This window comes from Myotis daubentonii, chromosome 15, assembly GCF_963259705.1.
Source record: "Myotis daubentonii chromosome 15, mMyoDau2.1, whole genome shotgun sequence".
Lineage (NCBI taxonomy): Eukaryota > Metazoa > Chordata > Mammalia > Chiroptera > Vespertilionidae > Myotis > Myotis daubentonii.
The window spans coordinates 4,652,743-4,668,483 of NC_081854.1; the positions used below are offsets into that span (position 1 = coordinate 4,652,743).

At 43.6% G+C, this 15,741-nt stretch overlaps 1 protein-coding gene and 1 pseudogene across 2 annotated transcripts in view; both read right to left on the reverse strand.

The window, feature by feature from the left end:
- Window positions 1-1,324, reverse strand: part of LOC132216070 (zinc finger protein 665-like) — a 140,060-nt pseudogene extending 138,736 nt beyond the window's left edge.
- LOC132216097 (zinc finger protein 501-like) overlaps window positions 1-15,741 on the reverse strand; it is a 182,584-nt gene that overhangs the window by 53,558 nt on the left and 113,285 nt on the right. Inside the window, exons 3-4 of one of the 2 annotated variants that reach the window (XR_009448703.1) lie at window positions 15,571-15,644; window positions 11,326-14,436 (exon numbers count right to left, since the gene is read on the reverse strand). Coding sequence is in view for 1 of the 2 variants with exons in the window: in XM_059665185.1 (XP_059521168.1) it covers window positions 6,226-6,324; window positions 15,571-15,644 (173 nt within the window). In the remaining variant the exon portion in view is untranslated. Of the gene's footprint in view, window positions 1-6,034; window positions 6,325-11,325; window positions 14,437-15,570; window positions 15,645-15,741 lie in introns of those variants that run through there. The other variant, XM_059665185.1, reaches the window with a different exon arrangement.

Consider the following 15,741-nt stretch of genomic DNA (forward strand, 5'->3'; position numbering starts at 1 on the left):
CCCTAACCATTGTCCTTACCTGCCTGATCCCTCTAACTGCCCTCCTCGGCCAGCTTGATCCCCCTAAATGTCCTCCCCTGCCTGCCCAGTCACCCCCAACTGCACTCCCCTGCTGGCCTGGTTGCCCCTAACGACCCTCCCCTGCTGGCCTGATCCCCCTAACTGCCCTCCCCTGCTGGCCTGATCCCCCTAACTGCTCTCCCCAGCCGGCCTGGTCCCCCCTAACTGCCCTCAACCGTCTGCCTTGTGGCCCCTAACTGCCATCCTAACTGCCCTCTCCTGCCAGACTGGTTGCCCCCAACCACACATGCCTCCGCCCCCACCACTGTGGCTTTGTCCAGAAGGATGTCCAGATGGTTGTCTGGAAGATGTCTGGTCTAACCAGCATATTACCCTTTTATTATTATACTTAAATCGGCAGTCGGACGTCCCTCTCACAATCCAAGACTCTGACTCCTAACCGCTCACAACCTGCCTGCCTGATCCCCAAAACTGCCCTCCCCTGCCGGCCTGGTTGCCTGTGACCGCCTCTGTCTCATCCCCCCTCCTCCCTGTTCCTCCACTTCCTTCCTCCTCAGGCCACTTTCCCGAGTGACCCCCTCACTCCTACCGTCGCCGTCCAGTCCCCCCCACACCCCCTATGGGCCCCTCTCTGTGGACCCCTCGCTGCCCTTCCTCCCGCCCACGTGTCTGTCTCTCACTCCCTCCCCTGACCCCGCAGCCTGGGTCCCCGCCCCCCGCAGTCACCGCGCCCACAAAGCCCCTCCCTGCAGGCAGGTCACCTCTTCGGGGGACACCGCGTCTTTCCCCCTGAGCCCCGCCCCCCATGGACACTGTGCTCCCCGGGCAGGCAGACCGCTTATTAAATGGGGGTGGGCCTAGGAGGGGGGTGCAGACCCCCAGGCCGGGAGCCATCCGGGCTCTTTGGGCGGAAAGCGCCGGGCGGCGGGAGGGGCGCAAAGGGCGGGAACCCCCTGACCCAGACTCTCAGCCCCGCGGGGAGCACCGGCGGCCCCGGGAACGGTTTTCAGCGGGAAAACCGCGCGGCAGGCGGTGGCCACAGCCACAGGCGGAGAGACCCCGGGCCGGGGCCTCCGTTTCCTCCCAAAGGAACGTGGCGCCCGCACCGCGCAGCCTCCCGGGACCGGACTCACCGCTGAGAGAGGCTCCGGGGCGGGGACCCCAACAAGGACTTCAGCGCCGGCAGCGCCCTCAGCCTTCCCTGCGGGGAGGGGGACGGGGAGCGTCAGCTTTAAAGACAAACACCCTCCTCAGGGGAACCGCCACCTTCCCCTCCACAGCCGCTTCCGCGTCTGCAAGGAACTGCGCAGGCGCCTCCCTGCGGGGTGGGCGGGGCCAGAGCCTGAGCTGAGCGGCTCCGCGATGGGGGCGGGGCCGAGCCGGGCGGCCAGGCCTGTGCAGGGACGGAGGGGGGAGGGCGGGGCAGGAGCGAGGGGGCAGCCCCGGGTCCCGCACCTCCTCCCACAGGGACAGCCCTTCCTGGGGGAGTTTCCCACGTCACTGTCAGGGTTTTGGCTGGGGACGCGGCTGCGAAAGGATTCACAAGGGAGAGAAGAGACAGGAGCAGAGAGAGGGCCTTTATTTTACTCCTTTAAAGGGAGGAAAGGGCCAGGGGCCCGCTGATGGCACAGGGCACCCCAGATAGAGGGGCTGTTCCTTTATTAGGGTGCTAGCGAGTAAATGGCAGCTGTGGCAAAAGCATAAAAAGGGGAAGAGGAACCTGGAATTCACACAGAAGTTTCCCAGCTCCCAGAGGCTGTGCTTAGAGCTACTGGCTGGTCTGCCCTTCAGCTGCAGGTGTCCCAGGGAGGGGTCTTTCCCAGGATCTTCACAAGCCGGGAGCACATTCTTACGGTGAAGTTACAGGGAACTCAACAGTCGGGCTGGTCGGGTTTGAAACCAGAAACATTCTGCCTGCGATTAACCTGGATCCTTAAACCCTCAGTGAGGAGGGGGGAGGGGAAGGGCAGCCTGCTCTCTCAGCCCCTCCCTGTCTCCCGAACTGAAGGGAGAGGCAGCTTGACTTAGGGAAGCAGGTGGACTGGGGTGTCAGAGACAGACCCAGTTATCCATTCATGGTCGGGCACCTGATAAGATCCCATCCAACAGTGCAGGAAACAGATTTTAATTCATGTATTTTTCAAGGGATAAACATTTCCTGGTTGTAAGTTGTGGTCTTTGAAGTCTTTGTGTTCCTGCAATGCATTTTTTTTAAGATAATTTTTTTTATATCTTATTGATTTTTTACAGAGGGATAGTCAGAAACATCGATGAGAGAGAAACATCAATCAGCTGACCCCCCCACACCCTTTACGGGGGATGTGCCGGCAACCAGTGTACATGCCCTTCAGGCCCAGGGTCTATCCACTGAGCCAAACCAGTTAGGGCTTTCAATGCATTGTTAAATGAATATTTTTGCTTTAGTAGTCCCTATAACCTAGTTCAGTGATGGCGAACCTATGCCACGGGTGTCAGAGGTGACACAGAAACTCATTTTTTTGGTTGATTTTTCTTTGCTAAATGGCCTTTAAATATATAAAATAAATATCAAAAATAGAAGTCTTTGTTTTACTATGATTGCAAATATCAAAAAATTTCTATATGTTACACGGCACCAGAGTTAAGTTAGGGTTTTTCAAAATGTTGACACGCCGAGCTCAAAAGGTTCGCCATCACTGACCTAGTTAATGGGACATTGATATAAATATAGAATGTCTCCTGTTACTTTTCCTTATATTTGGGAAACAAAACACTTAAAAATCAACAATATTTTAAACAGATTTATAAGAATCATAAGTATTATCAGTTTACTTCGTCCCATCACCATTTTTAAAATTTTGATTATTTTCCAGTATTTTTATGAATATAGTTATTCCTTTGAGCTTTATAAATCTTTATTTATTTCAAAGATATGACCTGTTTAGAAACCTCTAATTTACAATAAGTCAGAACAGAGGATTATGTTTTACCTATGTAAGTAATTAATTGCTTTAGGCCAAGAAATTATCACCCCTTAGTATTGCCAACCAAAGCCAGATAACACACCAAATATAATAAATACGTAAACACAAAAACAATCCATTGTACAAAGACGGTGAAAGAAACACTGAAAATGACAAAACAATCTTAAAGAAAGCAGACACAAGTAAACTGAAAGATATTCCTTAATATGTCCAAGTGTTCTACACAGTAAGTTGATTACATATAGAAATTCCAAGGCGATTTTGGCTGTAATTTAAGCAAAGGAGATTCGGGAGAGGCTAAGTACTTCGATTTAGATAAGTTGGAAGACTCGCTTTTTTACATTGAACAACACTTTACAAAGCAAGAGTAAGCAAGGAGGTGTGATACTGTATTAACACAGATCCATACACCAATGGAACGGAGGGGAATGCCCCGACATAAACCCTGATGAAGCCTGACCTGCATCAAACAGGAGCCTTCTCTGTGGGAGAGGATACAATCAACAGGGGCAAATGCAACCTCCAGAAATGTGATAAAAGTGATCTCCAACTTTCCACATTCTAGTGAATTTCCTCCATAAAACTGACAATGGAGCCCTAACCAGTTTGGCTCAGTGGATAGAGCATCAGCCTGCGGACTGAAAGGTGAATATAATAGAATCAGGGGCATAGAAAGAGAGTGGACTGACTATTCTAGCGGGGGGAGGGGGAGGGGTGTGGGGGGTGCGGGAAAGAGACTGGACAAAAATCTTACACCTATGGATGAGGACAGTGGGGGGGGGACAGAAAGGGCAGAGGGTGGGGTGGGAACTGGGTGGAGAGGAGCTATGGGGGGAAAAAAGAGGAACTGTAATAATCTGAACAATATTTAATTTTTTTTAATTAAATCTTTATTGTTCAGATTATTACATTTGTTCCCTTTTTTTTCCCCCCCATAACTCCCCTCCTCCCAGTTCCCGCCCCACCCTCCGCCCTCACTCCCCACCCACTGTCCTCATCCATAGGTGCACGATTTTTGTCCAGTTTCTTCCCACATCTCCCACACCCCTTTCCCCCCCAAGAATAGTCAGTCCATTCCCTTTCTATGTCCCTGATTCTATTATAATCAACAGTTCATTCTGTTCATCAGATTATTTATTCACTTGATTCTTAGATTCACTTGTTGATAGATGCATATTTGTTGTTCATAATTTGTATCTTTACCTTTTTCTTCCTCTTCCTCTTCTTAAAGGATACCTTTCAGCATTTCATATAATCCTGGTTTGGTGGTGATGAACTCCTTTAGCTTTTCCTTATCTGTGAAGCTCTTTATCTGACCTTCAATTCTGAATGATAGCTTTGCTGGATAAAGTAATCTTGGTTGTAGGTTCTTGGTATTCATCACTTTGAATATTTCTTGCCATTCCCTTCTGGCCTGCAAAGTTTCTGTTGAGAAATCAGCTGACAGTCGTATGGGTATTCCCTTGTAGGTAACTGAGTTTCTTTCTCTTGCTGTTTTTAAGATTCTCTCTTTATCTTTTGCTCTTGGCATTTTAATTATGATGTGTCTTGGTGTGGTCCTCTTTGGATTCCTTTTGTTTGGGGTTCTCCGCGCTTCTTGGACCTGTAAGTCCATTTCTTTCACCAGGTGGGGGAAGTTTTCTGTCATTATTTCTTCAAATAGGTTTTCAATATCTTGCTCTCTCTCATCTTCTGGCACCCCTATAATTCTGATGTTGGTACGCTTGAAGCTGTCCCAGAGGCTCCTTACACTATCCTCACATTTTTGGATTCTTTTTTCATTTTGCTTTTCCGGTTGGATGTTTTTTGCTTCCTCGCATTTCAAATCATTGACTTGATTCTTGGGCTCCTCTGGTCTGCTGTCGGGCGTCTGTATAATATTCGTTATTTCAGTCCGTGTGTGCTTAATTTCTAGTTGGTTCCCCAATATAAGATCGAGGGTCTTATTAGTTTTCGTGTAGATCTCATTAAGTTTATCGGCAGCTTCTAAACAGTTCTTGAGAGACCTTAAAAGCGTGGTTCTGAACTCTATATCTTCCATTGACAATTTTGTCCTGTTTCTTTGTCTCCGCATTTTGTTATGCTTCCTTGGTGCACCCCCTAGTGGTCTTTGTTCGCAGTCTTATAGATAAATCTTGATTGTTGTAGCTAATTCCAGGGAGGGTTTGACCTCCAGGCCAAGTGGCTATGAGAATCAGCTGTGTCAGCAGTGAGAGAACTTCTCCAATATTTAATTTTTTTTAAAAAAAGCTTATGCCAGGAAAAAAGAAAAAAAAGAAATAATTGACAAAGTTTAATTCCACCCTGCATTTTAAACAACACAAATTATTTACATTACAGACTATGGGAATTCCTAGTTTTTCCAGATTTCCTTTCCAAGAATGCATAACAGTAAAAATTTGTTTTCAACCTTCACATGCACAAACACACTGATCTGCCAATGAAATTGACTTTAAATTGGGAGGTTTCCCAAATTCATAATATACTTGACCTCTTTAGGTAAAAAGAAATTTATTATGATAATTTTTCCAGATTAGTTGTTTATATTAATATCCTCTGTTGTCATCACACTCTTCCTCAAATTTCAAGGCTTTCATTAAGTGTACATTATCAAAGCGACACCTTTTATATATTAGCAGTATTATGTCAGAGAATAAATCTTTTTTTTAAAAAAAAATCTTTATTGTTCAGATTAGTTGTTCCCTTTTCTCCCCATAGCTCCCCTCCACCCAGTTCCCACCCCACCCTCTGCCCTTACCCCCACCCCTACTGTTCTCACCCATAGGTGTATGCTTTTTGTTGCCGGGTCAAAGGTCATACACATGGAAAATGTAGCTATTTCCATCCACGACATGTCCCTGTGTTCGGAAAGGTCTCTCACAACTTGTTCTCACTCTACTCAGAAAGGGTACGGGGACACGAAACGGCTTTTTAAAATAATGTGTCCTCTTATGTTTAAAATGAGGATTTTGCTACCAAAAGTGAGGAGAAAGCAACACTACAACTGCTCTTGCCCCCTCACCCTTCGGGTGATAGTTGTGCTTGGGGCTGCGCGCTGATTCGAGGGCCATCCACGAAGACATCTGGGAGGCTCGCACGGTTCAGCTGGCTTGACAGGGGCCGTCACAGCCTCGCAGGGGCAGTCTCAGCCTCACAGGGACCATCTCATCCTCACAGGAATAACCTGACGTATATTGTGATTGGACATTTGGTCAAAGACTTTTCCTCTTTTATGATGCTCCTATGCCAGCTCACTTGTCCAATGATTAAAATATGACTCTAGTTTAATGTTTTTCCAATGTTCAATCCATTGATAACTTCTATCTCCATTATGTGTACTCTGATGATTATGGGAGATAGAAAGACCTTTAGTAACAGTTATAAGTTCATTAAACATGTCCACTTGTTCCATAAAAACAATTTTGTGATACACATTTAAACAAGATGGTTCTATAACAAAAGCTTTCCTAATATATTAGACAAAAAATAAATACAAAAAATTATTGTCAGAGGAAGAAGGAAGAATCCTTGTTTGAAAGATTACCAAATTGTCCTACCTGGTTTGGCTCAGCAGATAGAGTTGGGGGCCTGCAGACTGACGTGTCCTGGGTTCGATTTCAGTAAAGGGCACAAGCCTGGATTGTGGGTTCTATCCCCAGTAGGGAGTGTGCCAAAGGCAGCCGATCAATGATTCTTTCTCATGATTGATGTTTCTCTCTGTCCCTCTCTAAAATCATTAAAAATATTTTTTAAGCCCTGATCGGTTTGGCTCAGTGGATAGAGCGTCGGCCTGTGGACTGGGGGGTCCCAGGTTTGATTCCGGTCAGGGGCATGTACCTTGGCTGTGAGCACATCCCCAGTGGGGGGCGTGCAGGAGGCGGCTGGTCGATGTTTCTCTCTCATCGATGTTTCTAACTCTCTATAGCTCTCCCTTCCTCTCTGTGAAAAATCAATAAAATATATTTTTTTAAAAAGACATTGAACTGTCCTTTCCTGATAATATTATCTATGGAAAAATTCAAGAATATGTACAGACAGGTTATGTGATCTCCTTTCATAAGGACCACACTTCTATCAGATGAGGACACCCCCTCTTGTGACCTCATATAATCTTAATGACCTCCCTAAGCACCCTATCTACAAATACAGACATATTGGGGGATAGGGCTTCAAAATATCCATTTTTCAGGGGACACATTTCAGTCCTCAACAGTCTCAAGTTCATTATCTGTTATATAAAACCATCCTAAAATGGATTCTTTTTTTTCTTTTTCTTAACATATTTTTATTGATGTCAGAGAGGAAGGAAGAGGGATAGAAACATCAATGATGAGAGATAATCATTGATTGGCTTCCTCCTGCAAGCCCACCCTGGGGATTGAGCTGGGCATGTGCTTTTTTAGATCCCAGGCCAACGCTCTATCCACTGAGCCAAACTGGCTAGGTCAAAAACGAATTCTCTTAATGCAACAATACTTCAATATTTCTTCTGAGTCTATGGGTTGGCCAGGTGGTTGTTCTGCTTCATGTGCTATTGACAAAAGATTTGCAACCTTTTTCACAAGATCAAAACACGATTTCCCAAAACAAAACAAACAGATGATTTCCTGTCCCTCCAGACTTCAATCCCAGGTCCCTTGCATGCATCGTCCACTAACAGTCTCCTTCCAACGAAAGTTATTGGAAAACAAGCTAACTGATTTTCACAGGATGAAGGAGAGGCTAGCAGAGCTTAGCACCGAACTTATGGAGAAACAGATGAATAGACTATTGCTCAGCAAGAGAAATACTACTCCAAGAGGAAACTTGGACAGTGCTACCTCAAGGCCATGCAGTTCAACTTACTGCAGGAATGCAGACCAGCGTATCCATGCCTTCTACCAGCTTATCCATGCCAGCTTCAGTCAGGCTGCCTTTGGATCCCCAGCATTTGAAACCTGGTCACTAGGGGACACTATGAGCTCTGGTTTCCTCCAAGACACCGCCTCTTCCCCTGGAAGGCCTCTGCTCCAGATGTGGCAGGAGCATTGAGAAACCCTAATTAGAGAACTAAAAGAAGATGCTGCAAAATTTAAAGCTGAATCCTATAGAGCTTGTGCTGTAGGATCAATCAGTCAGTCAAGTTCATGTCAATATCTACTTTTGAAAAATGCAACAGGAATATAACGGGATTTTGCTGAAAAATTACATGATCTGAAACATAAACAGTAAAAAATTATTTACTGGCCCTGGCCGGTTTGGCTCAGTGTATAGAGTGTCGTCCTGGGACTGAAGGGTTCCAGGTTCGATTCTGGACAAGGGCATGTACCATGGTTGTGGGCACATCCCCAGTAGTTGTGCAGTAGGCAGCTGGGCAATGTTTCTCTTTCACTGATGTTTATAACTATCCCTCTCCCTTCCTCTCTATAAAAAATCAATAAGCTGAAACCGGTTTGGCTCAGTGGATAGAGCGTCGGCCTGGGGACTGAAAGGTCCCAGATTGGATTCTGGTCAAGGGCATGTACCTGGGTTGCAGACACATCCCCAGTAGGAGATGTGCAGGAGGCAACTGATCGATGTTTCTCTCTCATCGATGTTTCTAACTCTCTATCTCTCTTCCTTCCTCTCTGTAAAAAATCAATAAAAAAATATTTTTTTAAAAAAAATCAATAAAATATATTTTCAAAAAATTATTTACTGGACTGTTTACATAACATTTTTGCCGGAAGCTGTTCCATCCTTGCTGCTTGACACAGTCGCTGCAGGGAAGAAACATGTGCACAGCATATGTTCCAAGGAACCTGGTGTATATGGCATATTGTTCTTAATATGTTTGCTCCCCTTCTTTGCGCTATGTGTTCTAACCAGGGCCACCACCCCGAGAAAGGTTGTTTCCCCAGGTGGGGATGTTTCCCTGGAGTTAGGGATTAACGGGACTAGGGAAGGGAATAAATCAGTAAAACCCCCTAGTGTTACAGAAATACCATGTACTACTTACGAGGAACTTAGACTAAGACTGTTAGCAATAAATTTAGGACTTGCTAGGCCCACATCCCCAGGGGACTACCCACCAGAGAAAGTACCAAAGCGTATAGCCCTAAAAGCCCGCAGACACAGGGCAGTCCCAAGGAAGACCACCAGCTAGGCTAAAAGGACAAATATCAAACAATTAAAGAAATACTGCTGCAAACAATGCAGGCCGGCTCCTTCTCTAAAAATGTTATGTGACTCATGCGAACAGAAAGACTTAAACTAAGTGCCAGGTAGGTAATCACCATAACTAGGAACAATCATGCTTAAGCTACATAACCTTTACTTAGGCCATAGAATAGGAAAATCTCCTTCAGTTATTTCTTTATAGCTTAACAGTACAGCAGAATAGTGACCTTGGAGTAGAAATAACAAATTAGCCCTTATAATGGAGCACAGAGAATAACCTTTGGAATAGAATGTAGAAACACAGACAATAGATAAGATTAAAATCAACAGAGCTAGATAGAGATGTAAGATTTTTAGCAAAGGTCAGATAAGAAACTATATATAAACATAAAACAAGGAACTGTAAAAGGTTAAAGGAGAAGGAACCAAGATGGCGGCGTAAGGTACAGACCTGTGCGTGCTGCCTCCCACAACAACATTGAGACTACCAACTATATGACGATCAACTATCATTCAGAACCATGGGAAAGCTGGCCCAGTGGAAGCTCTACAACTGGAAGGAACGAAAGAAGAGCACTGATACTGAGTAGGTTGTGCAGAGGTCCCAAGAACAGAGGTACGGAATCACGCGCCAGGCGGGCTGCAACTGGATGCGCTGTTTTTTTCAATCGGAAGGGGCTGTAGACTCTCGAGTCCACTCAGCCTGTTTGGGGCGGGATTCTGAGGCCCCAGACCCGTACGGGGAGAGGCAGGATGGCCTTGCAATGGGCCGGAGAGCGAGAGTGGCTATCTCGCGGAGCTGCCAGCCAGCGCTCAGGGACGTGGGGACATGGAGTCGCGGAGAGGTGAGGAGTCGCAGAGAGGCCATTGCCCCTTGCTCCGCCCTGGTGATTTCCAGGGACTCCACCCTACTCAATTTACATCCCCACCCAAGCTGTGCCAGTGACACAAAGGGAACTACCTGAGCCTTTGCAGCCCAGCCAGACTGCAGATTTCAACTCCTCGCATTCGTAAGGAACACACTCAAGAAGCAGAATCAGGTTCGGAGGAAGCCGGAGCCGGTCCAGGCTGGGCCGGCGACGTGGAACCGCTGTACCAGCAAACGCACAGGTAGGTCCACCAGAACCAGTCTCACATGGGATGCTGGGAGACGGCAGGCAGGCAGTCTGCACTTGGTAGAAAACGAAATCCGAGCAAGCATACCATATATTCAGCCACCAGGAAAGCCTGGAGTTTTTGTCCAGCAAGGAGCCACCCAACAAAGGACAGAATGCCAAACTTCGTGTTGCTGAGACGGCCCCCATGAGGCCAAGGCGGCCCCTGTGAGGCTGTGACGACCCCTGCGAGGTTGAATCCGCCCGAGTGAGGTTGAATCGGCCCCGGTGAGGTTGAGACGGCCCCTGTTAGGCTGAGACGGCCCCTGTGAGGTTGAGATGGCCCCTGTGAGGCTGGGACGGCCCCTGTGAGACTGAGACGGCATATGAGAATAAACAATGGACACAAGACACCGGGGGGGTGGGAGAGACCGGGGGAATGTCAAGGGGGGGGGGGGAAGCAGACATGTGTAATACTCTTTGTAATACTTTAAGAAATAAAACAAAATTTTAAAAAAAAAGGTCAAAGGAGGAACCAAATTATACCATGATGTAACTATAGAGGCATGCTTATAGAATCAAATAGTATAAATACAGCGGTAACAGGACAATAAATAAGAACCTGACTATGCTGATCATCTGAACGCTGTCTCCATGTCCTTTATTCTTCGCCAAGGCCGTACACACCTTTGGGAAACCCTGGACTGCTGGGGCTGGACCCTAGCACATTTTGTTTTACATTAGACAGTTGATGTGAATCCTTTATTAAAGAAAATTTTTTGATTGTATGTTAAAAAAAACAACAACCATGGGGTCCTGGGGACGAGGAGAACCTAAAGCCTTAGACGTAAGACCTTAGATCAGTGATGGCGAACCTATGACACGTGTGTCAGAGGTGACACGTGAACTCATTTTTTTGGTTGATTTTTCTTTGTTAAATGGCATTTAAATATATAAAATAAATATCAAAAATATAAATCTTTGTTTTACTATGGTTGCAAATATCAAAACATTTTTATATGTGACACGGCACCAAAGTTAAGCTAGGGTTTTTCAAACTGCTGACATGCCGAGCTCAAAACGTTCACCATCACTGCCTTAGATCTTACCTCCTTTAGCTAAGCTCCTCTGACTCCCAAATGCCTTTCAAAATTATATTTCATCTCCAAACTCTTTATTAGTATCTGGACTCCTCTTATTTAACATCTACGCACAGCCTTCTCCAGAGTCATGAACCTTTCTTGATGCTAGGACAAGAACCCCAGCAGAGTACAGTGTGTAATAAACATTCAAATTTTGAACAATACTTGAAAGGCACTTTGGCTGTCTATCTAGTGTGAATTCAGTCATACTTTGAAATCCATAATCAATTATATACTTAGATAACGTTTTTACATTTTTAAAGTCACTTTGAGGAATAAATTCCTTGGAGTTTTATAAACTGTACATTTTGAACAAAAGTTCCTCCTCCTATAACATGAATGTAGAATTTGTATCCAATTAAAATACCTGATACTGACTGAGGCTGTAGTCCAAGTATATGATTTCCCACATTCTTCAGATTTAAGGTATCCCTCCAGAAAAGTGTTTCTCAACCTTCCTAATGCCACGACCCTTTAATACAGTTCCTCATATTGTGGTGACCCCCAGTATCATTGTTACAAATTGAACGTAATTAAAGCAAAGTTATTAATCACAAAAACAATATGTAATTATATATGTGTTTTCCGATGGTCTTAGGTGACCCCTGTGAAAGGGTTGTTCGAGCCCCAAAGGGGGTCGTGACCCACAGGTTGAGAACCGCTACTCTAGAATGAATTCCAATGTGAGGATTAAGCTTTGGATGCTGATTAAAGGCTTTAGGACGTTACATTTGTATTGTTTCTCCCCAGTATGAATTCTGATGTCGGTTAAAGTTTACATTATGGGTAAGCTTCATCACATTCTTTATATCTGCGGGAATTCGATCCAGTAATAATCATCAGATGTTGTATGAGATATGAGGATATACACTTTAACATATGCCTGATAATTTATAAGACCTTATTTATCATTCTCAATGTAGCTTCAACCTTTGAAGCTTAAATCCTTAGATGAAAACTTTCTATTATTGCTGTTTCTCTTTAGAATGATTCCTAAAATGTTGAGCAGGTTAGACCACAAGTTAAAGGCTTTCTCACTTTCTACAGTGTAAGGTTTCCCTCCACTGTAAAATCTCTGATGTGCAGTGAATTTTGAGCTGTGAGTAAAGGCTCCAGCCCATTGTCTACATCTGTAAGTTCTCTTTTTAGTATAAAGTCTCTCAGGTACAGTAAGACATGAATGCCTTATAAAGCCTTTTCTACATTTTTCACATTCATAAGGCTTCTTGCCAGTATCAATTCTGTGACGGTCTGTAAGTTCTCACAGCTGGTAAAGGACTTACAAACACTCCTCACATCTGTAAGTCTTCTCTCAAGTATGAACTCTGCTGTACAATAAGGCAGACACAGTGATGAAAGGCCGTTATATCCTCTACATTTATAAGGCTGCTCTCAAGTGTGAACTCTCTGATGCTTAGTAAGGGATGCAGACCTGCCAAACGATTTGCCACATTCTCTACATTTATAAGGCTTCTCTCCAGTGTGAACTCGCTGGTGCTTAGTGAGATCTGAGGAGCTGACAAAGGCTTTGCCACATTCTCTACATGTATAAGGCTTCTCTCCTGAATGAATTCTCTGATGTGCAATAAGATTTGAAGACCTGCTAAAGGCTTTCCCACATTCTCTACATTTATATGGTTTCTCTCCAGTGTGAACTTTCTGATGTGCAATAAGATTTGAAGTCCTGCTAAATGCTTTGCCACATTCTCTACATTTATAAGGCTTCTCTCCAGTATGAACGCTCTGATGATTAGTAAGGGATGAGAACCGGCTAAAGGCTTTGCCACATTCTCTACACTTATAAGGCTTCTCTCCAGTATGAATAAGCTGATGACGATTAAAATCTGAGGAGTAGCTAAAGGTTTTGCCACACACTTTACATTTATAAGGCTTTTCTCCACAGTGAACTCTCTGATGATAAGTAAAGTGTGAGGACCGGCCAAAGGCTTTGCCACATGCTCTACATTTATAAACCTTATCTCCGGTATGAAGTCTTTGATGTACCTTAAGGGAGGAGGAAGATCTAAAGGCTTTGTCACATTCTCTACATTTATAAGGCTTCTCTCCAGTATGAACTCTCTGATGGTAAGTAAGGACTGAGGACTGGCTAAAGGCTTTGCCACATTCTCTACATTTATAAGGCTTCTCTCCAGAATGAACTCTCTGATGACAAGTAAGGTGTGAGGACCGGGAAAAGGCTTTGCCACATTCTCTACATTTGTGAGGTTTCTCTCCAGTGTGAACTTTCTTATGTCGAATCATGTTTGAGGCGTGGAGGAATGCTTGACCACATTCTCTACATTTATAAGGCCTATCTTCAGTATGAACACTCTGATGATTAGTAAGAACTGCATGGTTTTTAAAGGATTTGCAACATTCTCTACATTTATAAGGGTTTTCTCCAGTGTGAATTCTCTGATGAAAAATACGGGTTGAGGGCCAGCTAAAGATTTTGTGACATTCTGAACATTTACAAAACTTTTCTTCCCTATGATTTCTATGATGTTGAGTATGTATTGAGGACTGACTAAAGACTTTTTCATTTTCCCTAAGTTTGTATAATTTTGCTTTAGTGTGAATTCTTTCTTTATGTACAATAAGAGAGGAATGACATTTAAAGGCTTTGCCACATGCTTTACATTTGTAAGGCTTCTCTCCAGTATAAATTCTCTGATTTAGAGTATAACCTGAAGGCCAATAAGATATTTTACCAAAATCTTTACATTTATAAGGTTCGTTTCCCCTATGGATTTTTTTGCGTCTATTTAGATTGAATATTTGACTGCAGACTCTCCCACACGGATTCCATTTGTGAGCCTGCTCCCTAGTATGAATATTCTCTTGTTCATCGTCATTTGAAGGCTGCAGAAAAGACTGGACACATTTACTTCCTTTGTGTGTCTTCTCCACAATAGGAATAAACTGATGTATGTTGAGATTGGACATTTGGTCAAAGACTTTTCCATTTTTATGATGCTCCTCTGCCAGCTCACTTGTCCGATGACTAAGATATGACTCTAGCTTAATGTTTTTCCAATGTTCAATCCATTGATAACTTCTATCTTCATTATGTGTACTCTGGTGATTATGGGAGATAGAAAGACCTTTAGTGACAGTTATAATTTCATTAAACATGTACACTTGTTCCATAAAAACAATTTTGTGATACACATTAAACCAAGATGGTTGTATAACAAAAGCTTTCCTAATATATTAGACAAAAAATAAATATAAAACATTATTGTCAGAGGAAAAAAGATGAATCCTTGTTTGAAAGATTACCAAATTGTCCTAGCTGGTTTGACTCAGTGGACAGGGCATTGGCCTGCAGACTGAAGGGTCCTGGGTTTGATTTCAGTCAGGGGCACAAGCCTGTGTTGTGGGTTCTATCCCCAGTAGGGGGCGTGCCAAAGGCAGCCGATCAATGATTCTTTCTCATGATTGATGTTTTTCTCTCTCCCTCTGTCTCCCTCTCTGAAATCATTAAAAATATTCTTTAAAATAACAATCATAATAATGAATAAACAAAAGATTACTAAATTGCCCTACCAGCATGGCTCAGTGGTTGAGCTTTGACATATGAATAAGGAGATCACAGTTCTATTCCTCAGTAAGGGCACATTGCCTGGCTGCCAGATTAGTCCCTAGTGGGAGGCATGCAGGAGGCCACCAATGAATGATTGTTTCTCATCACAGGTGTTTTCCTCTCCCTCTTCCTTTCTCTTACTCGCTGAAATCAATTAAAACATATTTTTTAATTGAAAAAAATCATAATAAAACATTGCCAAATTGAGCACATTTTAATTTTATAGGTACATTATAAATCTATATATTTTAGAAATGATTGACGAAGTTTAATCCCACCCTGCATTTTAAACAACGCAAATTACTTACACTACAGACTATGCGAATTCCTAGTTTTTCCAGATTTCCTTTCCAAGAATGCATAACAGTAAAAACTTGTTTTCAACCTTCATGTGCACAAACACACTGATCGACCAATGTAACTGACTTCAAATTGGGAGGTTTCCCAAATTCATAATATACTTGACTTTTTTAAGTAAAAATAAATTTATTATGATAATTTTTCCAAATTAGTTCTGTTTATATTAATATCCTCTGTTGTCATCACACTCTTCCTCAAATTTCAAGGCTTTCATTAAGTGTACATTATCACGTACACTTAGGAAGTGTACACCTTTTATATCTTACCAGTATTATTTCAGAGAATAAATCTTGTATTCCGGGCTTTGGCATAAAGGCCTGGTTATCTTTAGGTGACATAGCTGAAAGGAAACAAATTTTTCGTTTTGACAATCACGTGAGTGCACTTAGAACTTACCAGTAAGTATTGAGCAAATAACATTTTCGAGTACTCCAAGA